Raw genomic sequence first — 23552 nt, 5'->3', positions numbered from 1 at the left:
AGTTGAAAAGCCTCTATATGCCTAGTACATTGATTTACAATACTCCTCCCACCCTCTGCCTGGATTATGAGCACACCTTTTTTCCCACTCTGTGTATCTAATGAAGGGAGCATTGACTCTTGAAAGCTCATACTCTAGAAATCTAGTTGGTCTTTAAGGTGATGTTGGATCTGAATCTTGCTGTTCTTCTACAGACCAACATCACCACCCTGAAACTATGCATGGCTCTTGACATTTATTACTACGTTGACAGCACATTTCAAAGCAGAGTCGCACCCTTCTAAGCCCATTTACTTCAGTGGATTTAGACGGGTGTGACAGTACTTAGAATGGCTTAGGATGGCACTAGTAGAGAAAGATTCAACAGGGCTGAGAAACAAGGCATTGAATATCCAGTGGGAATTTAAAACAGTAGCTTAAAGTAAAATGCTTTGACTTCTGAAAGCTGATTGACATGTGTGGTTTTGCAGATATGTCCACCGTTCAATATCTCCGCCCCATATGTGAAGAACAAAGAAGAACATCTCCTATACAATCTTTCAACCCTCAACATTGAAGACTATTTAATCAGAACTTCTAACAAAGCAAGGTAAAACATTTTATAGACCATTCTTCATCACTGTATAAATTACGTAGACTTTTATAAGTAGTCTGTGTTCATACATCTCAGAACATTATTTCCTAAATTTAATAAGTAGGTGAATGAACTGGCAGTATAAGTCAGTTCTTAATATCATTCTGCACCTTAGTCTGCTGTTTTGTTTTGTTTTGCATGAGCAGATTTGGAGGCTGGTCCTTTGGAGAGAGTCTATCTACTGAACCACATATCACAAAAGTCATGAAGTCCTACCATAAGCCTATAGCTAAGGTAAGCTCTAGATATCTATAACTCTGTCCATCCAGCTTTTCAAATGCCACCCCCCACTACCAGGGCTGGTGCCAGAGTTTCTGGTGCCTGAGGCCGGGGGCAGCTTCAGGGCTGTTGCCGCCCCCGTGCGTGCGCATGTGCACACATGTGCGTGCACACCCAGACTGCTCAGTTGCCCTGCACCGCCCTGGCCACCTGCTGCGTCTGGCCCGCAGCTGTGTGCTAGCTGCGGCGGCGGCAGCAGCACAGAGCAACGTAGAGCCGGACCAAACAAGACGAGGGTCGCACAAGTTTTCTTGGAGGGATGGGATGGAATAATGATAGAAGAAAGCAAAGTGGAAGGGAAAGGAGAAAGCGGGAAGGACCTAGAGAAACAGCTGCGCCTCAGGGTGTGCCCTTTGAATGAGCTGCTGAAGACGCAAATCCTTCTTCCAGGCACAAGCCCCCCTCCCCACCCCCAACACAAGGGCATCCTGGGAGAGAGCAGCAGCAGCCCACCCCAGAATGGTCTTTGGGTGCCCTCACGTCCAGCAGGCTTCTGCCTGGAAGAAGGATTTGAGTCTTCAGCAGCTCATTCAAAGCGCACCACACCCTGAGGCGCAGCTGTTTCTCTAGGTCTTTCCCACTTTCTCCTTTCCCTTCGCTTTTGCTTTCTTCTGTCACTATTCCATCCCATCCCCAGTCCCCCCAAACAAACATCACGTTTCCTCCACTCCTTTCCAGTTTGTGAGGTGACAGGCAGGAGATAGGGGGAAATGCTCTGCGTGCGTGCGTCCAGCCCTCCCGCTCAGTTGCTCCACAGCATGCCCCCCCCCGCACCACCTCCGGCGCCTCTGCACTCGAGGCGATTACCGGACCTGCCTCCATTGATGCACCGGCCCTGCCCACTACTTAGTTTATAATCTGCAAACCACTGTAGTAAACACATTTCAAAATACAAAACATATAATGATAACGCATCTTGTCTTTGGCCCTTAGGTTTTGAAGAATCATTAGGCTTTGTTCAGTTTGTTTTCAAGTCAAATACATTTTATTAAGCATGTATTAGTTGCTTTTCTACAGTAAAATATATCCAAGACAGGTTTGCATGTATGAAGGCCCAAGCTCAATCCTTTGTATGTCTAGTTAAAGAGTCTGTGGTAACCATGCTGGGAAGGGCCTCGGCCTGAGAGTTTGTAGAATGGCTGTTAGTCAGTGTAGCTGGCACTGGATTTTTAATAAATGGACTCACAACTTGACTCAGTGTGGTGTAGTAGTAGGGGAGTGCACTAAAAAAAAACACCAGTAGTATTTGGATTTAGGTATCTAGAATACCATATATATTCTGTAGTCCGGATAGTAGTGTTGAAAAATAACCAATTTAATGTTTGGTTCTGGGTTGTATTCAGGAATCCAATGATTTCATGTGTGGGAACTTATCTGGGGTGCTGAAGGGGATATTTTTGTTCAAACTTCATTAAAATTGCAGGGAGCCTAGTTCTTCCTGTGTACTACAGCACCCCCCTCCCCCCCATCCCAAAGTTTCAAGATGATTGGACCAAGGGGTCCAATGGGAGAGAAAAAACATCAGATCTGAAGAAGTGAGCTGTGATTTATGAAAGCTCCTACCCAGGGCTCATTTTGAGGGGGAACATGCAGGAACACAGTTCTGGTAGTTCTCCAAAGAGGTCACATGTCAAGTGGCCCCGCTCACCTGACTCTCGGCCATTTGGAGCCCATTTTGGTCTGGATTAGGCCCAAAATGGCCAGGATTGGGCCTGCAATGGCCAGGATTGGTCCCAAAACGGCCAGGATCGGGCCTCTTCCGCTCTTCCGCTCTTCCGCTCAGCAGCAGCCCAATTCCAACCATTTGGGGCCCCTTTTCAGCCATTTTCTGCCCCTTTTTGCCATTTTGGGCCCAATTTTGGCCCTGAATGGCCAGGATTGGGTCCAAAACAGCCAGGATAGGTGAGGTTGGGGGGGGGTGACATATGCAAATCAGTTATGCTAATGACACACTTCCAGTGATGGCAAGGGGGTGTGGCATATGCTAATGAGTTATGCTAATGAGCTCCTGCCACTCTTTTTCTACGAAATGACCCTTGCTCCTACCCTACCATAAATTTTGTTATTCTTATAGGTGCCACTGGACTCTTGTTCTTTTCTTGGCTTAATTTACTTAATTGTGTTATTCTGAGGATAAAATGGTGGCTACTCTCCAGGGTGTTTGGTGCTTGCTTTCTCCTCATGCTCTTGTCACTACCCATGGGCGTTGGGAGAGGTTGCCTGCGGGCTCTCGCAGTGGCAGTCACCATCTGATGCCATGCCAGGTAAACTCTGGATAGGATCCCCCAACAGAAAAAGCACTATCTCATGCCCTAAGCTGTCCTCAATGAATGAAAGGAAACGAAGCATAAATATATCCGTAAGTCTCAAAGGACAAAGGGAGAAAGCAACACTGGAAAGAGAAAGCTGCATTGGTAAAGGGCAGTCATTGTGAACATCATTAATCTGCCCCACAAAAAGCTATCCATGACCCTGGGGAAGAGTCAGTTTCACCTACTGTGCAGATGCAAAACCCGCTGCATGGCAGAAGGATAAAACACAATCAACACAGCTATTGTACAGTCTCAAAGCTGTTCAGCAACTGCTCAGGTTGGACAGTGTCAAGGCAAGATGATCCAAGGTTTGGCTCATGAGTAAATGGGGCTGTCAAAAGCAGCATGTGACCCATAGAGCATGTTTGCCACACAAGTTGCAGTGCCTCCCATTGCCAAACCCAGGGCACATGGCTATTATGCATTTGCAGAAGGGGACTTCAGTCCTTTGCGAGTCAGTCAGCACGCAGGGAATGACACAAAGCTGCTTGTATTTTTTCTGTTCCGGTTCAAGACACATTGAATTTTATCCTCAAGATTCAAGAAGAGAGTAGGTGCTAAGAAATGCATTGGTGGGAGCTATGGAGCCCCGATTACCACATTGGGGATCACTGGCTTTACATTATGTAATGTTCCCTATAATGTAGGGCTTCCCCCTGTAATTCTGGCCATTGTCACACGTCTTACCAGCTGTGCAAAATCGTGCAAAACTCCTGGAACGACGGCATCTTCCTGGCACGATTTCCCATCATGAATCCGGTTTGTGGCATGAATCAGTGGAGTCATGATGAGATTCGTCATGACTCTGTTGATTCACCCCACAAACCGGAGTGATGATGGGAAATCGCGCCAGGAAGATACCGTAGTTCTGGGAGTTTTGCACAATTTTGCACAGCAGATAAGATGTGTGAAAACAGCTTCTGTCTGTCTGTCTGCCTGCCTGTCTGTCTGTCTAACCATTTTATTTTCTTATATTTATATTCTCTATAACGTTTTCAATCACCATGTGCCAAAAAATGGCAGATGAAGACAATAAGAATAGCAATATGCCATGTCTGCCTGACTGTATTTTTGCCATCTTTACCTGGAACATATTTCAGCTTGTTCCGACATGACCTGCCAAGTAGCTTTTGTCAATATTTTTAGTAACTTTGGAACACGCTCCCCCCATAATCAGTGCCACAATAAATTATAACCTTGTTCTTGCTGCATAATCTTCCTCCTTTTTCCCTTAGAGCAGAACGTGATTGCATATTAGCCTTAAAAAGGCCACCATATAATCTAAAATACTGCCTCTTGGTGACTTTTTGGACTGATGTTGTATCAAATTATTGCATTAACCTTTCAGTAATTAATGACCATGCTTCTACTTTGACCTTTTGGACCTGTAAATGTGATGGTGAAAGTACCATTTGCCCAGACTTTTATGAAGAAAAATGGGAAATTGGGATATGAGAGAGCCACTGTATGATTCATTACAATCTAGAAAACCTCTGAACAAAACTTTACAAATTATTCCCTTCTAGGGCAAAAGGAGCCAGTCAACATCATCAGGCAATTAAAATATGCCTGCATGTAAAATAATAAGCAGATACTTAAGAATAGATTTCTTAGTTGTTCTAGAGTGAGGCTGTCTTGACTAATGGGACGGCATCGTTTCTTTATCAGTTAGCAGGGTCACAGAAAGTAGTGGGATCCCAAATGAGCTCAGTAATATAACTTTAAAAAAAATACCCTTCCTCACTACTCTCATTTTAGGCAGGGACAGGCTTGGAAGAGAAGCTGGAAGCAGAGGAGAAGCCCTACTTGTGCAACCTACTCAGCTTCTTACATTTGTCAACACACGTACACACACACACCCTGTGAGGTGGGCCAGCAGTTTCCATTTAGGAGCAGCAGACTTAGAGCTACTTCTTGCTGCCGTGGCAAATTGAATCCTCCTCCACACCTCCCTGCACTGTTCACTGAGCAGAAGGAAGAAGAAGCCTTTTCGGTGGCATCCTAGTCTACAGGCTCCTATGTGGTTTACTCTCCTTATTTCTCTCTATGCCACAAATACTACATTCCACAAAATGTGGAATGATGAGCTGAACCAGCGGCCCAGAACTCATCTCACCCGTGTGTCTCTTTCTGCATCCATCTTCTTGCAGAATCCTTAGATATTCCAACTCTAACAGGCAAGAAGAAAAGCCCTGCTCATCATCTCAAGGATGGAAAAATGGATGCCCTGACTGTCCCAGCTTCGTAATGTCCCTAGCTCATCTGAATTCAAAAGCTATAATCCCAAGGGGCAGCTTTCAAGACCTACCAGCAAAAGCACTGAAGCTCAGAGAAACACCTCTTCTAGCTTCAGAGGCGGGAAGATATTGTCAGGGCTTGCCACCGCTGCCACTGGGCGTGGCACTGGGCGGTCTGCTCCTGACATCATAGGGGGGCCAGGGATTCTGCAGGACCCTGCTCTGTGGAAGGAGGGGTGGTATACCTCACCCAGACTCCCTCTCAGTCCACTCACTGGCCTGCTCAACCTGGCCTGCTTACCCTCTGCGTCCTCTTTCACTTCTTCCTCCCAGAGCTCTCCTCCAAACCTCCACACTTGCATCGCACCGCTCTCACTCCACATCATCACTCCCTACTCACACCCACCACCACAGGGCTCTTCCCAGCCAGCTTTTATAGGGCTTCCTTCTACTGTCCCACCCCTCTTCCAGCCTGGTCTTGGGCTGCACCAAGCAGTCGCAGCTGGGGTAGCTGATCTGGCCCCACTGACCAGCACCAGCTGTGCCTTGTTCCCTGGCTACCCAGCCTCCCTGCCTTGGCTGATTGCTGCAGGCCTGTCCAGCTGCAGTCCCCTGGCTAGCAGCCCGGCCTGCCTGGCTGAGCTGATGGCTGAAGGTGGGTCCAGCTGCGGCTCCTTGGCTGGTTGCCCAGGGCTTCCTGCAGAGTGCCTCCAATAGCCCCACCTGGAGTGGCTTGGCTTTTGGCAACTCCTGGGCCAGGCTACTATTTTCTAGCTGGGGCGTGGCTTTGGGTTGTTGGGGCTGCTGCTGCTTCTCCTCCTCAGGTAAGGTTTTTGGGTGGGTGACTGCTGGGCCCCCAATCCCTCTGCCCTTGCCCCCTTCTGCCTTGCTTAGTCCCCTTTCCTTCCCCAGGGGAGTGGGACTCGCTGGCCTCCTTCTGTCTCCCCCTGCCTCCTGAGGCTCTGGGCCTTTGCCCCTTGCCCCTGGCACAGGCAGGTTCTGGCTCCATTTGCCCATGGGAGGGGTTGACCTGCTGTCCCCCGGCTGCCCCCTCTGCTTGCCAGTCAGACCGGTTGACCTATTGTCTGCTGGCTGACCAGTTGACCTGCTGTTCCCTCTTGTCAAGTCTGGGGGCTGGGGCTCAGACCCCGGACAGATATCACATTCATGTTGATTGTTACAGAAAGTCTCTGTCCTAAAATGATAAGTTGGCTTCAAAAAACTTCAGAGAGAATTCTGTATCTGAACTTTAAGTACTATTGGGAGAATTAGTGGGTTGTGCCATGGAAATGGCTGAAATCTCTAGGTTCTTGTTAGTGGGGTCTCTGAGAGTCAGCTGCCCATCAAACATCGCTTCCTTCTTTTGGTCATTAAATCTTTGCTCGACAGCAGGGCTCCTGAATCTATCCTTCTGGATCAAACCCATGCATGATTTTATGTAATTCTTTACCGTAAAACCTCAGTCTAGATTTATGAATCCCTTCTCTGAAAAAATATTATTGAAAACAATAAAAAGTCTAATTTGTCTGTTTCAGTAGTCCACTTATATACCACAGTTATTTGTTAGACTGGACAGTTAATGTCACAATTCACAATTTAATATCATTAGATGGTTGAAAGATTCTGCGAGAAAGAACTAGGTAGCTCCTCTAAATTAAGTGGCCTTCTCAAGGTCTTTATTGTATTTCACTGCTGGGTTTGTAATAAATAAAAATTGTCCTTCGTAATATTTCCTGGTTGCTGGACACATATAAATAATACTCAGCTGGGGAAACAGTCAATGGCTTTGGCTGTTTTGATCACTGTTACTAATTACTGGGCACAATGCTAGAAAATATTCTTCTAGTGCTATTCACTCAGAGCCAAACTACAAGTGATGCCTGACACTAGTTGGACACTTGTCAGCTTCCCTCAAGTTTTGATGGGAAATGTAGGCAGCTTGGCAGAACGATGGACAAGTGACAGTTGAAATGGACAGCAGTCGGAAAGCCAAGCTGCAAGACTAGGACACCTACATTTCCCATCAAAACTTGAGGGAAGCTGACAAGTGTCCAACTAGTGTCAGGCGTCACTTGTAGTTTGGCCCTCAGTTTCACTTATTCTTTTAAAGGTCTAGCTGTGTTGCAGAATTTCTGAAGATATTCTGTGAATGCAGGGTTGGATCCAGTAGAAAATTTTGCTGTGGGATGTTGGTGCTGAATGTGATTTTTACCAGTTCGTCCCTTCCATAGCAGAACTCCAGCACCATCCTCACAGTATTCCTAGAGATCTTCCATCCCTCTCAGGAAGAATTTAGGAGGGAGGATTTAGGGCTGCAGCTGGAAGGGGTGGGGGAGTCACATTCCAAGGATGGAAATTCCTTTCACCAACAGAGATTTTGTGCGGGATCCAACCTTGAGTCTTTCCTGTCTCGGGTTGACTGTGAAAGTATCGGTATAATTTTTCATTTTTGGTTTTGTTCAGTTGCCTCTGATTTGTTTCTTTTTGCTGATGTAATTTGCCTCAAGTCTCTGCAAGAATGGCAAACCATAAATGAAATAACGAAATAAATGAAATTATACATCGGTCTTGTGAAGGTGAGGTTCACAAGTGCAGTCCTTCCTGGCTTTATAATGTTCTTGCTTGTGTTTTAGGTATGGTATAATCAGAAAGGATTCCATGCATTGCCCTCTTACTTAAACCAATTGAACAATCTTATTCTATGGAAGAATCTGCCTTCAGATGTGGACTGGAAACAGTATGGTATGTACGGCAACAGAGTGTACAGCTTTTTTTAAAAAAAGTAGGCTTAAATAAACAAAAATAGAATTCAGAATACACATGAAAGATTTAACGTTTTACTCTTCCTGTTTTGTTGAATAATTGTACATTAGGGGGAACTGTTAAAATTACATCTAACAGATTTTGTAAATAAAATAAAATTGCAGAAAAAGCATAGTTGTTTGAAAACAGCACATGTCTTACATAAAAGATGAAGAGCGATCCATGCTTTTATGTCTTATCATCCAAAATATAAAATCCCAAATACTTACATTTCTTTTAGGTCGCACTACGATGATCAAGGAGCCACAGAACTAGTTCCTTAAGATCAGGGGCAGCTTTGACTTTCTAGAACAAGTGGACCTTATGCTGTTTGCGAGCAGTCTTGAAATTTAGAGGAATTTCAACCACAATCTGTGCTATGGAAATCAGCTGCTAAAAAAAGGGTAGAAAATTCAAGCAGGTCCATGCAAACCAAAGTAATTCTTAGAATTCTAGCCAATTTTGATGACGGTTGTTGTGGGTTTTCCGGGCTGTATTGCCGTGGTCTTGGCATTGTAGTTCCTGACGTTTCGCCAGCAGCTGTGGCTGGCATCTTCAGAGGTGTAGCACCAAAAAACAGATCTCTCAGTGTCACAGTGTGGAAAAGAGAAGAGATGTAGGTCATTTGTATCTACTCAGGAGGGGTGGGGTTGAGCTGAGTCATCCTGTAAGAGTTTCCCAGGGTGTGGAATGCTAATGGCGGGAGGCTTCACTGTATCCTGAGGAGGTTCAGTGAAGCCTCCCGCCATTAGCATTCCACACCCTGGGAAACTCTTACAGGATGACTCAGCTCAACCCCACCCCTCCTGAGTAGATACAAATGACCTACATCTCTTCTCTTTTCCACACTGTGACACTGAGAGATCTGTTTTTTGGTGCTACACCTCTGAAGATGCCAGCCACAGCTGCTGGCGAAACGTCAGGAACTACAATGCCAAGACCACGGCAATACAGCCCGGAAAACCCACAACAACCATCGTTCTCCGGCCGTGAAAGCCTTCGACAATACATCAATTTTGATGACACCTGCCAATCATTTTAATAGCTAGTCAAGGAAAAAGAAAAGGAGACTCTGTCTTGTGCGCAGCTTAATAGGCTTCCATCAGTTGCCTGAATTTTCACATTTACAAATTTCATTGAAGTTGAACAAAAGAAAGAAAAAGAAACGAAAAGAAAAGAAAAAGGAAAAGAAAGTTCTCTTCCAGGCTTGTTTCATCTGAATTCATGACTTTCTAAACAAATGAACCTGTGAATATATAGGTAATCTGAAACATTATTACTTCAATGAATGAGTTTTAAAGGGTTAAGAATTGCAGTCCTAGACCAGATTCATTTTTTAGCCTGCTTTTAAGGCAAAAGTTGTCTGCCCTAGTACACCAAGCTGAGTGCAACACTGTTCGAAAACAGAGAGGAAGGAGAGATGCAGGAGAAAAATCAGTTTCTTAATTCCGGAATGAAGTCATGTGTTATTATGAGGCATTTATATCCCAGTGGAGTCAGACTGATGCTCTTCTGCTTTGTTTGTTTGTTTGTTTTTGTTGGAATGGTGGTGGTTTAGCTACCCAGTGAGGTATAGTCTTCTAGGCAATGGCAGGCACTGTAGTGTCCTCCTCTATTCATGGCACAACTAGCAGTAGGTTCAGCCATCGTGCTATCAGGTAATTAATCATAGAATCATAGAGTTGGAAGGGGCCATACAGACCATCTAGTCCAACCCCTTTGTAGGGCCACCCCTTTCAATGGTAATGCCCTTGTAGGGCCACCCCTTTCAATGGTAAAGTACACTTCAAGCGTGAAGGTGTAGCCTGCTCCCTCTAACTCCCATTACGTCCATATGATGGGACCACAGACTGTCACTGGCCCTGCTGGCATAACTGTGGATTAGGGTTCTTTGTGGGAGGGAAGGGAAGAAGGAAGCTCCTTATAGCTCCTCTATCTTTTACCTTTTTCCTTACTGTTAAGATTCTTATCTTTTAATTCCTTAACTGTGAACAGGGTACTTGAAGGACCGCCTCCTTCCAAACAGTCCAGAACACCAGTTAAGATCTTCCTCACAAGCCTTCTTCTCTGTGCTCTTCCTTCAGACTGGAGAAAAGTGGTGGCCAGAGATGGGGGTCTTTCAGAATGGCCCTATGCCTGTGTAATTCCTTTCCCCTTGAGGCTCGCCTAGCATCCCTAGGGCTGTGACGGGTGGAATTCCTCTTTCCAAAAATTTATTTTTTAGATACTGCAATTGGTTCCTCTTACTCTCTTTTCCTCTTTCAAAAGAGGAATTCTCTTTGATTTTTCATTAGTTTTTCTTCTTTTAACCATGTGATAGTGTAAATTTCCTGACCTGTGGATTTCTGCCTGTTGTTGTGCCACTGTAATATGGTACAAAGAGTAAAAAACAGACTGGCAACAAGGATATGTTCAGATAAGACCTGGCATATGTTTAATTGTTTCTTTAATGGCTCACTTTGTTCTTAATTTTTCAACTAAGCTCATAGTGTATAAAGCTCCTATTATATAAAAGGCAAGCCGTATTAATGACAATTCACCTCTTATCCTGGCGCACCTCCAGAGGACGCTGCTGCAGCAGGAAGCCCAGGTGAGGCAGCCAGACCTCCAGAGAGCACGCCACGGTGGGAATCCTAGGTCAGGATCAGGCGCAGAGCAGGAGGCAATGCCTACCCCCACTTCACCCAGGATCCCATCCCTTTCTAGAGCCCATTGTATTTTCCCCCACAACGGGCTTTGTTGCTAATAAATAAATAAATGCATTATTTCTTCCAGATCTTAATTGAATCTTTCTCTTCATGAAAGAGAAATTGATTTAAAACTGACTCAAATTCCGAAAAAGGGATAGAAATGGATTGCTGGATTTCAGGGATAAATTGGGCAAAAAGGAATGAAGAGAATTCCACTTAACAACCCTATTACATTTTTTTTGTTTGTTTAAAACATCTGTTTGCTACCTTTCCACCCAACATAGGGTCCCCAGGCATCAGCAATCAGAACAGCATTTGAAATACAGATAAATATATATAAAATATTTAAAACAATTAAACAAAAATATGGACACACAAACACACAGACAGGGAGGAAGGCCAAGGAGAGTTAACGAGGGGACACTAAACAAAACAAAAATGTTTAGTCATTGAGTGGAAATGTTTTTGTTTTGTTTTTACCTAGGCTTTTAAATAACTCATGTTTACAGTCTGTTTCTGCCTGAGAAGCGTTTTATGAGACTCGTTTTATGGTGCTATGTGTTTCAGTATATTTCTGTGTTCTTGCTTGATTGCTGGTGCTGGATTTTAGTAGTTTTTTTTTTATTGTTATGACCTTTACGGTGATATGCCTTTATTATGTTTTACTCTGTAAGCTTCTTGAGCAGACAGCATGGAGAGGGAGTGTAGAGATCGTCTAAATAAATAAATATTCTCTGGCTGATTCCTGGGATCAGGCAGGTCTCTCCCTTTGCCATGGTGATAGTCTCAGCAGGGAGGGGTCATAACTAGATGTGGGTAAGAACCTGAAAAAAATGGCAGTTCATTTGGTTTGTGGTTTGTCGCAGTTCACGAACCATGGACTTTCACGAACTTGCCCCGATTCATGAACCGGTTCATTCGGTTCGTGAAAACATCACTTCTGGGTCAGCAGAAGGTCTGCAGAGAGCCCATTCCCCCCTGTTGCCTAAGAAACTGATTGATCGGTGCCAGGCTGCCTGCAGAGAAGAACCAAAATATGAACCAAATGAACCAGGCTAAAATTCATCACGGTTCATGAGAAATGAGCTCCCACGAACTGCTGGTTCACAAACGGAGAACCGGCCTGGTTCATGACAAACTTTGGTTCATAATTCAGTTTGTGCCCACCTCTAGTTATGAGTCCATAGTAGCCCTTGGTTCTCTGATTAGGGGCTGACGGCAGAGTGATCTTCCCTTCATCACTGAAATCACAGGCAACAACGTTACTTTTATTCTGCTCAATAATAAACAGTTTTGGACGTACTTCCAAAGAAACATGCATGGGACTGGACTGTAATACTGCAATCCTGTTGTCATTTACTTTGATGTGATCCCCTCTGATTAAAGCCTGACTTACACATGAATGTGCATAGGATTGGGTGATAAGTTTTCATAGCAATTAAAAATGCAATCATGCCTAATTATTAACTAGAGAGAATATTGCCATCAGTGTTCCGATGAACAAATACTATGTTTGCAGCACAAGCAACGCATAGGTGGATTCGTCTGACTAGACAGAACATAATAATTGTAAAGCGCCATCCTAGAAAGGGGAGAGGCAATAAACTGATGAATATCTGCAGCAGCATAAAGGAGGGTTTGCTTTTAAGGAAGAAAATCATTGAGAGCCAAATGACTGACATCCACTGATGCTTTTGGAAATGAAGCTGGGACATTGATTTTTGCATTCTTTAGTAAGATAAACGCATATCATTACAGCCTAATTTTCATGCCAATTATTATCTGGAAGCTACAATCCAAAATAGCAGAGTATAGTTGAATGATCAACTATAGGTTCATCTTTAAAAAAAATGTAGCCATGGATTTGGTTCAAGAGATGATGTATATGGGGTGCTTATAACTGAAACACTGACTGTAGCACTGGTCCAAAAGTGGGCAAGGCAATAGCTAAGTGCAGAGCTTTCCTCTGTCCCAAGAAGCCTTCTCAAATGGAAGAGGGTCTTCTGCCTGAGCAAGTCCCCTTGTTCAGGATGATGGTTCAGTGTATGCCCCAGTGAAGTGGTTAGTATCTCCAGCAACAGGTACCAGCCAGAGAAGATTTAGTTTAGAAATGGCTTATGGCATTGGTCACATTGGTTCAGGATGCCTGTTTCCCATAAAAGCTGTCTGGAAGTACCCATAAAATACTGGGTGTATCCAGTTCCTTACTGTCTCTGTTTCTGTTTTTGCTGCTTTCTATGATTATGATTATGATTATGATTATGATTACATTTCTAACAGCAGTTATAAAAATATAATACAAATATTAAAACAATTTATAAAACAACCGTTCATCATAAAATCAACAAACAGATGATAACTGTCCCAAGATGGGGTCAATTCCAGATTCCTGCCCATCAACATATAGGGGGAGGGAAGTGGACACATAATGTACTGCAATCCATACGTGGGTCAGCAAATGAATGGTTACTACATAGCCCCGTGCTGTACCCATATGTTGGGCAGCTGGCCGGTGGCTTTGAACGTCTCTTAAAAAATTGTGTGTGAGAAGAGAATGCGTTTGTCTGGATCTGCCTTTTCAGAAATTATTTGCACAGGGCAAGTCTCTTTCTTCCCAACTTGGAAAGAGTAGGGGCAAATTGAATATGTGTGTTTTTCTCCTCCCAAAGTTAAAAATGACAATTTAGGGCAGCTATTGTAGCTCAGTGTTCCAAAGATGCTTCTGTGAAAGTATATTTTGGTGATATCAAAAAGGGAGCCCATCATAATGGGCTACAACATAATGTAGGCTAGCTAGACAGATCTGATCTTGGAATAGGGAACTCATGCTCAATAGTTCAAGGATGAATTGCGGCAGTGAGCTGGGTCTGTTCTTTTCATGGGAAAACGAATCGTTGACTCAGCCTGGTCTTTGAATGTGGTCTCTCATAGCAATCATCTGACATGATATGAAATTGCCAGCGCTTTGTCAGGGGAATAATGAGCAAAAGCAAAAACTCATTGCGGTGACAGACCTTCTCAGAAGTCTTTCACATGCTACCACCCACCCTAAACCTTTCTTCACAGGTTTGGGGACTCCCAGGCAGTTGGGTCACCACACACTTCACCCATCAAACCTCCACTACAGCAGGCAGAGAGCCCTGACCCAAATCCTGACAGGATCCCCTCTTTCCTCTTCCAGAGACTGCACCAGACAGGCAGTCAGTTCCTTGTACGTACCTCCTCTCACCCAGCTACAGCCCAGGGCTATTGGGGAAAAGGGAACTTAGAGGTTACTTTCCCTCAATATACACTGCCACCATTGAATTCACTAGGTCCATTAGCTGCGATCACGGCATTTGTGTGTGTGGCAGATATTTCTTGTCAGCTAACAACAACTCCAGGCCAGCCAGAGTCAAACAAAACAAAAATAAACTTTATTGACAATAAGGAACATAGAAGTGAACAGATTTTAAACTAAATAGGGACGGTTTCAGTATAAAAGAACAGATTAACAGCCAGCTATCTTTCCACTGCCTTTCTTAGCAGTATCTCAAATCCTTCTCTCCCTCAATTTCTCAATAGCCTTCTTCTCCCTCCAACAGGCATCCACTCTAATTGGCCCAACATTCCACCCGCTTCCATTGTCTGTCTCTCAGGAGAGGCAGAGTTGAAGCCAGTCCTTCCCGTCACACTCATGTATCCCCTCAAGTTCTCCTGAACATACAGCATCTGTGTTTGGGTTAGAATGTTGGGCAATGGATTGTGTCAGGCCAAGATCTACTAGACATAGGTTGCAATTTCCACACAGCCATGAAACTCATCTTGAACCAGTCACTTTCTCCCCGTCTAATCTATTTCACAGGATTCTTGTAAGGAAAAGGAGGAGGGGTAACTAGTTATGCCACACTGAGCTCTTTGGAGGAAGGTCAGAAAAAATTGATAGGTAGAGGGTGAAATATTCTTAGAGGATCTGTTAAATATGCCTATTCAAGAGGAGATATGATTATTCATCAAAGTTTGTTTATGAAAATGGCTGTTAAAAACACTACGTGAATAAGATTTTGAAATTCAAGTTAGTAAGCTGACTACTTCCAATCATGTCAGGAAGTGACTTCATATTTATGAAGAGTACTTTGTGCATCAACAAAGAAAGATACAGCATTGTATTGACAAATCCTTTGGAAGAGTTTTGATGAGAGATGGGCACAAACCGAAATACGACTCAAAAAAACCTATGAACCAGGCCGGTTCGGGGTTCGCAAACCAGTGTTGGTGGAAACTCCTTTTCATGGAACTTCTATGAACTGTATATTGGTTCGTTGGGTCGTATTTACAGCAGCAGTTTAAATGGCCATTTCCCCAGGGAAATGGCCATTTAAACAGCCCCTTTAAGGGACTTGCAAGGGCAGGTCCCTTTAAACTATCAGCTGGCAGGCAGCAGGGGGGATCCTGCCAGCTGATAGTTTAAAGGGACCTGCTGTGGCAGGTCTCTTTAAACTGCCCAAACCCCAGCCCCCCACCCTACTGGTTCGTAACTGGTCCAGTTCCGTGGTTCATGGTTCATGAAACCCGCGAACCACGAACCTCCTGGTTCGTTTTTTTGTTCCATGTCCATCTCTAGTTTTGATAAGCACTTTCAATGGAATAGCTCACTAATACTCCCACTCCCTTGTGTTAATGTGTTGTTTCCCTTTTGAAAGAGCTTTCCTTTTCCTGTCAAAATTAATACAATGTTCTAGAGAGTCAAGGGCACAGCTGGTCACATCAAAAAGACAAAAGAGAGAGAAAGGGGGGGTGTTATATCTTGTCATAAAAAGCACATCTGATGGCTTTCTGTAAGGGAATTCTTTGGAAATATGGATGAATAAAATGTTGATGCCTCTGGCAACAGGCAAGGAGGAGAAACGGTGTGAGACAAGGCACAGTAAATGTCTGGGGAAAGTTATCTATTATGGATGGACAACAGACCTCCAGACTCAGCCAGTGCTTTGAGGGGGGGAGAGGGAGGATGCAACCAAAACATTCCTCTGCATCCTCCCTCTCCCCCCAATTGCATCTTCTCTCTCCTCCCCTCCCCCCTCCTCTTCTATATTTGACCAGTTTCTGTACCATGCATCTGACGAACAGAACTTGATTCTCGAAAGCTTATGCTACAATAAAATTGGTTGGCCTTAAAGGTGCTACTGGACTCTTTTTGATTTTGCTACCACAGACTAACACGGCTAACTCCTCTGCATCTATAGCCAGTGCTTTGCATTTGAGGGTCCTTTGGATGAAATTTCCCAATTTCGAATATTTGGGCTAATTGGAAGTTGGGCTCAAACCTCTTGGAATTAAGGCTTAGCTTATCCTTAGCTCTGTGCTAGCTCTCTTCACTACCTTGGTTACCTTGTTCTTTTTCCCATTACCTATTGGCAACAATACTGCTGCTGTAACCTATGGTTCCCTTAGCCCCTAGGTTCCCTTAGCCCCTAGGAAATATAGCAGTCATCCAGGGGTTCTGACTCTGTAGGGCACTGAGTGACTTGTGCAGAGGTAGGGAATGAGGCCTCCAGGTCTCTTAATGTTGCTATGGGAACTCATAATAAGCCAAAGTGTCCAGTCCATGTTGGGTTTCCAATTTGGGATTGTGACCAGACTTGAAGCTTGGAATAAGGGATGGTTTCACATTGATTGTCCTACTGTTTCAACTTTGGATGCTTGAACACCCAACCTGTTCAACATTTGTCCTATTTGCTGGTCATGAACAGTGAGCACATTTTTCAATGACTGGTTTGATTGTTCATCAAGCCATTGGTGGCAGTTTGGGAGGTTGCTTCACTTTATTCTTCCTAACCACGCAGTACAGTGCAACCAACTTTTTGGTCATACACATTCTCCTACAGCCTATTTGCTTCATGACTGTTCCTGTCAGTAAGCAACTGTTTAAATAGACAACAGTCACAAATCATATAAATCAGTCATAAATAAATAAAAACCTACCCTTCAGTGTTCATCGAATGAGGCTCTAGCAATGGTAATGGCTGCTGATTGGTTTGCAAATACCCACTACAAACCTCTTTTGCTGGCATATGTGGTTGTTCAGCACCAACCAAACAGACTGGGTGATCAGCTGACTTCTGATTGACATCTTCAAACTCAGAAAGTTCTACTGTCAAACATGTTTGCAGTGAAATTCATAGTATCCTTAATTTCAACCCAATAGCTCCTTAAGTCATATCTCCTTGATGTGACTCAAATGTGTGATTATATTTTGTCCCATTTTATTTCTTTGCACTGCATTTCTCCCATAAAATATATCCACCAGGAAGTCAGCATTATTCGTTCATTCATGCATTCATGCATTCATTCATTCAAAACATTTCTATTCTGGCTTTCCACCCAATATAGTGGAACTTATACAGTGAACATTAAAACATTGTAACAAAACATTAAAATATGAACATATTCCAGACATTTAAAAAACATTTAAAATACAAATATATGAAAATATTTAGAACCATTAAATAAAAGATAAACGCATAAACTTGTGAATATAAACACGGAAAGACATAAAAACATACAAACAGGGAGGGAATGCCAAACAACACAAAAAGGTCTTCACTTCATAGTGGAAAGCAGTGATAGATGAAGACAGATGAACTTCCCTGGGGAGCGAGTTCCAAAATTTCAGTGCCATGACTGAGAAGGCATTTTCTTGGTTGCTACCTCTCTAGCCTCAGGTGCCAGGAGACACCCAAAGCAGGGCCTCTGAAGATAACCAGAGTGGTTGAGTGGGTTCATACTAGACTATTAGTATTTCATACATATATTAAGGTAAATGGAATGCATATATATTTTATAATTTGTATATGCACACATACTACGAACAAATCTACTATACCAACAATAAAACAGAAAATTGAAACCATTGGCTAAACATTTTACATTTAAATTATATTTAAAAGGAAGGCATAGGGAGCATTTGGTAGTCCTTAGAACGAGCCTGAGTGTATTGGGATCTGGTCTGAACCAAACTCAAGGCAGTTTGTTTTAGGTGGGCAAATTCCAAATAACTCCTGTGAAAGTCAGCTGCTCACTTGAATATATGAAGCTGCCTTGTACTGTATCAGTTCCTTGATCTATTAAATTTAGTATTGTCCAGTCTAACTGGCAGCTGCTTTTCAGGGTCTCAGATAGAGGTTTTTCATATCACCTACCCCTTGCTCCTTTTAACTGGAGATGCCGATTACAGAACTTGGTTATCTTTCAAAGAAAATACTGTATCATTGTGCCATAGCCCCACTTATACTAACATCTGTACATAAAACGTGAAAGCTTTCAGACGGCTCATACATTGAGGAATTTGGAAGAAAGCCAAAAGGGCTTAATTGTTAGGCTACGTTTCTTGGGGGCAAGGCAATGCATGTTATACATTGCGATTTTAAAGTTTCAGTTGAAAACATCTTAGCCAATTTACCTAGAATTGCTTTTCTCATATGGTGAGAGATGTATTTGAAACTAGAATGAGCAATAGTAATTTCTTTCCTAGCTGAAATGATAATACTGATCAATAATTAGCTTAGGTCATAAATCCAGTAAGTCAGCATTAAAGAAGAAGACATAAAGTATTGAAGATCATTTATGACTCTGAGCTGGAGACAATTCAACAACCTGGGGAAAATATGGTAGAATTCCACATAGATTATCTTTAGAGATGTATTTGACTCTTCGTATAATGGTCCAATTTCCTTTGAAAACGCACAACAAGTAAACTGCATCTTCAGATAAATACTGCCACAAACTGAAATTATAGGAAAGCAAAGGAAAGGGGGTGAGTGGGTATAAACAATAACTGGAGATGTTGCTTTTTGAGAGGATTTCGTTTTAATGCATCAAAGACATTACGGTGTCTGAATTTATATTATAGCAGTCTTTCTCGGAAGAACTTGGGAAGAGGTCCTCCTCAGCCACCTTTGTTCTATGTATTGTCGAAGGCTTTCACGGCTGGAGAACAATGGTTGTTGTGGATTTTCCGGGCTGTATAGCCGTGGTCTTGGCATTGTAGTTCCTGACGTTTCGCCAGCAGCTGTGACTGGCATCTTCAGAGGTGTAGCACCAAAAGACAGAGATCTCTCAGTGTCATCTGAAGATGCCAGTCACAGCTGCTGGTGAAATGTCAGGAACTACAATGCCAAGACTACGGCTATACATCCCGGAAAATCCACAACAACCACCTTTGTTCTGTTCGGCAATACTCTCTCAGTGAAGGGTATTATGCCCCCCTCCATTAATCAGTGTACTGCTATAGTTAACTTACTTATGAGGGAATGTACCTGACTGAAAGAGCACATCTGATTTAGTATGTCCAGTGTGCCTACTGCTAATGGGCACATGAGAGAAATTAGAGCCAATCGAGGCAAAGTAGCACAGAATTGATTTTACTAACTTTGTTCCACCTTCTTTCATGGTGCAAAAACTTGGAATGTTTTGATATATCTTCACAAGGTTTGGTTCAATCCCTGTCTTATTTATTTATCACACTAGTATCCCACCCTAGTATCCCATGTGAAGGAGCTTGAGATGACTTACATTGGGTCATTCTTCTTTATCCTCAAAACAACCCTTTGAGATGGGTTGTCTTGAGAGATGGTGGCTAACTGAAGTCATCCATGAGATCTCATAGCTGTAGGATTGTCAACTCAAGGTTGGAAAACTCCTGGAGATTTGGAGGTGGAGCCTCGGAAGGGCGGGGTTTGAGGAAGGGAAGGACCTCAGCGGGGTATAATGCCATAGACTCTGATCTCCAAAGCAGCCATTTTCTCTAGAGGAACTGATCTCTGTCATCTGGAGATCTGTTTTAATTTTGGAATATCTTCAGGCTGAAGGCCTACATAGCTGGCTTGGCCTCATGCTATGCTGTCTTCTGTATTTATTTTGTACAATTTTTTCTTTCATGAATGGAGCTTCCAGGATTGCTTTATCAAGGAAGAGAACAGTCCGTATATGAGGGAGGGGGAGAGACTTTAAGGTGTGAGATGAGCGCTTTAACCCTTTCCTCTGCTTGTTGTTTTTTCCCTGGAAAAAGCTATTCCTGAGTGGTTTTTACTAGAGATGGGCACAGACCGAAATACGAACCAAAGTTTGGCACGAACTGGGCCAGTTTGTGGTTTGTGAACCAGCGGTTCATCAGAGCCCATTTCTGACGAACCGCCACAAACTTTAGGCTGGTTCATTTGGTTCATTTTTTGGTTCGTCACTGCAGAGAGCCTGGCACTGATCAATCAGTTTCCTAGGCAACAGGGGATAGACTTCCTGAAGACCTTCTGCTGGCCAGGAAGTGGCCTTCTGCTGACTCAGAATTGACTATTTGCTGACCTAGATTTGATGTTTTCACAAACCAAACGAACCAGTTCGTAAACTGGGGCAGGTTTGTGAAAGTTCCTGGTTCTTTCTTTCTTTCTTTCTTTCTTTCTTTCTTTCTTTCTTTCTTTCTTTCTTTCTTTCTTTCTTATTTATTTATTTATTTATTTATTTATTTATTTATTTATTTATTTATTTATTTATTTATTTATTTATTTATTTATTTATTTATTTATTTATTTATTTGTTTATTTGTTTGTTTGTTTGTTTGTTTGTTTGTTTGTTTGTTTGTTTGTTTGTTTGTTTGTTTGTTTGTTTGTTTGTTTGTTTGTTTGTTTGTTTGTTTGTTTGTTTGTTTGTTTGTTTGTTTGTTTGTTTGTTTGTTTGTTTGTTTGTTTGTTTGTTTGTTTGTTTGTTTGTTTGTTTGTTTGTTTGTTTGTTTGTTTGTTTGTTTGTTTGTTTGTTTGTTTGTTTGTTTGTTTGTTTGTTTGTTTGTTTGTTTGTTTGTTTGTTTGTTTGTTTGTTTGTTTGTTTGTTTGTTTGTTTGTTTGTTTGTTTGTTTGTTTGTTTGTAGTCCACCTTTCTCACTGAGTCTCAAGGCGGATTACACAGTATGAGATTAGTGCAATCAGTATCAAGTACATTTCAATTCAGTATCAAGGACATTTCATATACAATACCACAGGGTAAATAGATACAAGTTTAAAAGACATAGAATCCAATACAGAGAAGAAAAAAATACTGAAGCAGAACATAATCAATTCTAGGACTAACATTAGACAACATGGAGCACTGGTGGTACATATTTAAAGCAGCAGATAATATGTAAGGCAACATAATGGTGAAGTCTACGGTCCCTAACTTATTAGCGAAGCATCCCCCCCTACAATACAGCCCTCCCATTTGAGTAAAAAGCCTTTTTGAATAGTGAAATGCAATGAACCACAAACCGCATGGTTCTTTTTTTCCCAGTTCGTGCCCATCTCTAGTTATTACCCTACTGCGGAAAAAGAAATAGATATGTGCATGTTTTCCACAGCAGAGTAAAAGCAAATTAGGGGTTGCTTTTCCTGGGGCAGAACAGCAGGAAGAGAAAGAGGGGGCTGCATTCTCAAAAGAAAAAAGCAATCTTGGCAGCTAAATTTTCAAGGAAAACAACCTTTAAAATTAACCGTAACATGTAGTTGATCCCGAGCTGAGATTTGGACCGTGGTCTTCACAGTCTGCTGTTACTTCTATCCACTGCCCCACCCTAGCTAGTCATCTCTTATTGTCTGGGAGCAGCATAAATAAAACTGGCAGAATCCAGCCAATGCAGCTGCCTCCCAGGTCATATTAAAATACATGGGTATTCTACGGGAACAATGCACAGTTGTAGCCCTGCTGCAAATATATATGAGTTTCCAGTCTTGAAGCAAAACCCACATATGCACTTTGCAGTTAAGGGTCATGAACTAGGCAGCGCATTTGTGAATGCTATTGCAGGGGAGTGGCACCGTAATTGCACGTGCTCTAATGCAATTATGGCAAGTTCTCATACAATTTGCAACCATGACTTAGATCTACGTTAATTTAGACTGCTGGGTTTTTGAATGGATAATAGGATTTATAATTAAAACAGCCGTGCATGGGATGGATAATGATTTAGATCCATGCTGACACCTTTTCTTTTAAGTTAGTAGTTGTGGGTAATAATATACATGAAAAATGCCATGGTTATTCAAATACACTTTGCCAAAAGCATGTATTTGCTTTAGCAGATAAATGGCCCAAATATACAATGATAATGCATGAAGACTGAAATATCTGCAAAAATACAGTGTTACGTTTAACACATCTCATTCAGACACTGCACAGTATCCTACCAATCTGTGCATGGAACATCTTATTTTCCTGCATTCCTCTAGTTTTACAGCCCCTTCTGATCCCTGGATAGGTCACTGTCTGGGTCATGGTACCCAAGGAGGAGCAGCTATGCAGGTCGAAGGTGGGGGGGGGTGTGGCAAGGAGGAGGAGGAGTTGAAATCGTTACTCCTTCCCCTTCTGCTTGCACAACTCCTCTGAGGTAAGTGGTCTGTTTCATCTCCTTTGTCCCTCCAGCCCGCTGACTCTCCCAGTTGTTCCTCTGCATGAATACTGCAACCTCAGGAATGATCATTCCAGGGGTCAGAAAGAGCTGCAGGGAAAGAACACACACAAATGGTAGGATATTGCCTAGTATAGTGATCATTCAGCCGATCAACGTCTTCAGGTGGCCCCTGGCCCCAGCGACAAAGTGATGCCTGACACAGGTTGGACACTTGTCAGCTTCCCTCAAGTTTTGATGGGAAATGTAGGCATCCTGGTCTTATAGCTTGGCTCTCCATTTAATTGAAGTTTACAGAACCCCCCCTCCCACACACACACAGAGCGGAGGGGAAGGGGGGCGGCCCGGCGAGAGCCTGACGCCTGCACTCCCCTCCCGACCACATGTTCTCCCTCCCATAGACTGCCGCTCTGTAAACTTCAATTAAATGGAGAACCAGGCTGCAAGACCAGGATGCCTACATTTCCCATCAAAACTTGAGGGAAGCTGACAAGTGTCCAACCTGTGTCAGGCGTCACTTGCAGCTTGGCTCCTGGTCTCAACTAGAATCAGAGTCTTTTCAGCCCTGGCACTGGCCTGGTGGAACCCTCTCTCCATTGAGACCAGAGCTCTGCAGGACTTATAGCAGTCCTGCCAGGCCTGCAAGATGGAGATGTTCCACCAGGCCTATGGCAGTGGTTGAGGCCTGGGCAGGCTACCTTGTTTGCCTCTCTGCCTCTCTGCTGTGGCCTTGGTCCATTGTTTATCTGAAACATCTATGACCTGCCTGCCCTACCCCTTCTAGAGTTGCCAGCTCCAAGTTGGGAAATTCCTGGAGATCTGGGGGGGTGAAACTTGGAGAAAGTGGGGTTTGGGGGAGGGAAAGGACCTTGGCTTGGCATAATTCCATAGAGTCCACCCCCCAAAGTAGCCATTTTCTCCAGGTGAATTGATCTCTGTGGCCTGGAGTCCAGTTGTAATTCCCGCAGATCTCCAGCCACTACCTGGAGGCTGGCAACCCTAACCGTCTCTGATTGCTGAAAAAGTATATAGTTTTAATATCTTTGCTGCTGTTGGATATGGTTTTATGGTTTCACATTGTGTTTTGTACTTTGTATTGTATTATTAATTTTATACTGTATTTATTGTTATTGTAGTCTAACAATGTTGTTACCCGCCCTGAACCTGTTCACGGGGAGGGTGGGTTAG

General features: G+C 43.2%; 1 protein-coding gene across 1 annotated transcript in view; it reads left to right on the top strand.

Moving 5' to 3' along the window:
- ABCA13 (ATP binding cassette subfamily A member 13) overlaps nt 1-23552 on the top strand; it is a 345676-nt gene that overhangs the window by 209679 nt on the left and 112445 nt on the right. Inside the window, exons 42-43 of the mRNA XM_054991725.1 lie at nt 4461-4524; nt 8096-8204. Coding sequence (XP_054847700.1) covers nt 4461-4524; nt 8096-8204 — 173 coding nt within the window. The remainder of the gene's footprint in view (nt 1-4460; nt 4525-8095; nt 8205-23552) is intronic.

This window comes from Eublepharis macularius, chromosome 11 (genome assembly GCF_028583425.1).
Source record: "Eublepharis macularius isolate TG4126 chromosome 11, MPM_Emac_v1.0, whole genome shotgun sequence".
Taxonomy (NCBI): Eukaryota; Metazoa; Chordata; class Lepidosauria; order Squamata; family Eublepharidae; genus Eublepharis; species Eublepharis macularius.
The sequence above is the reverse complement of the archived record's forward strand: the minus strand, read 5'-3'. Positions and strand labels throughout refer to the sequence as shown.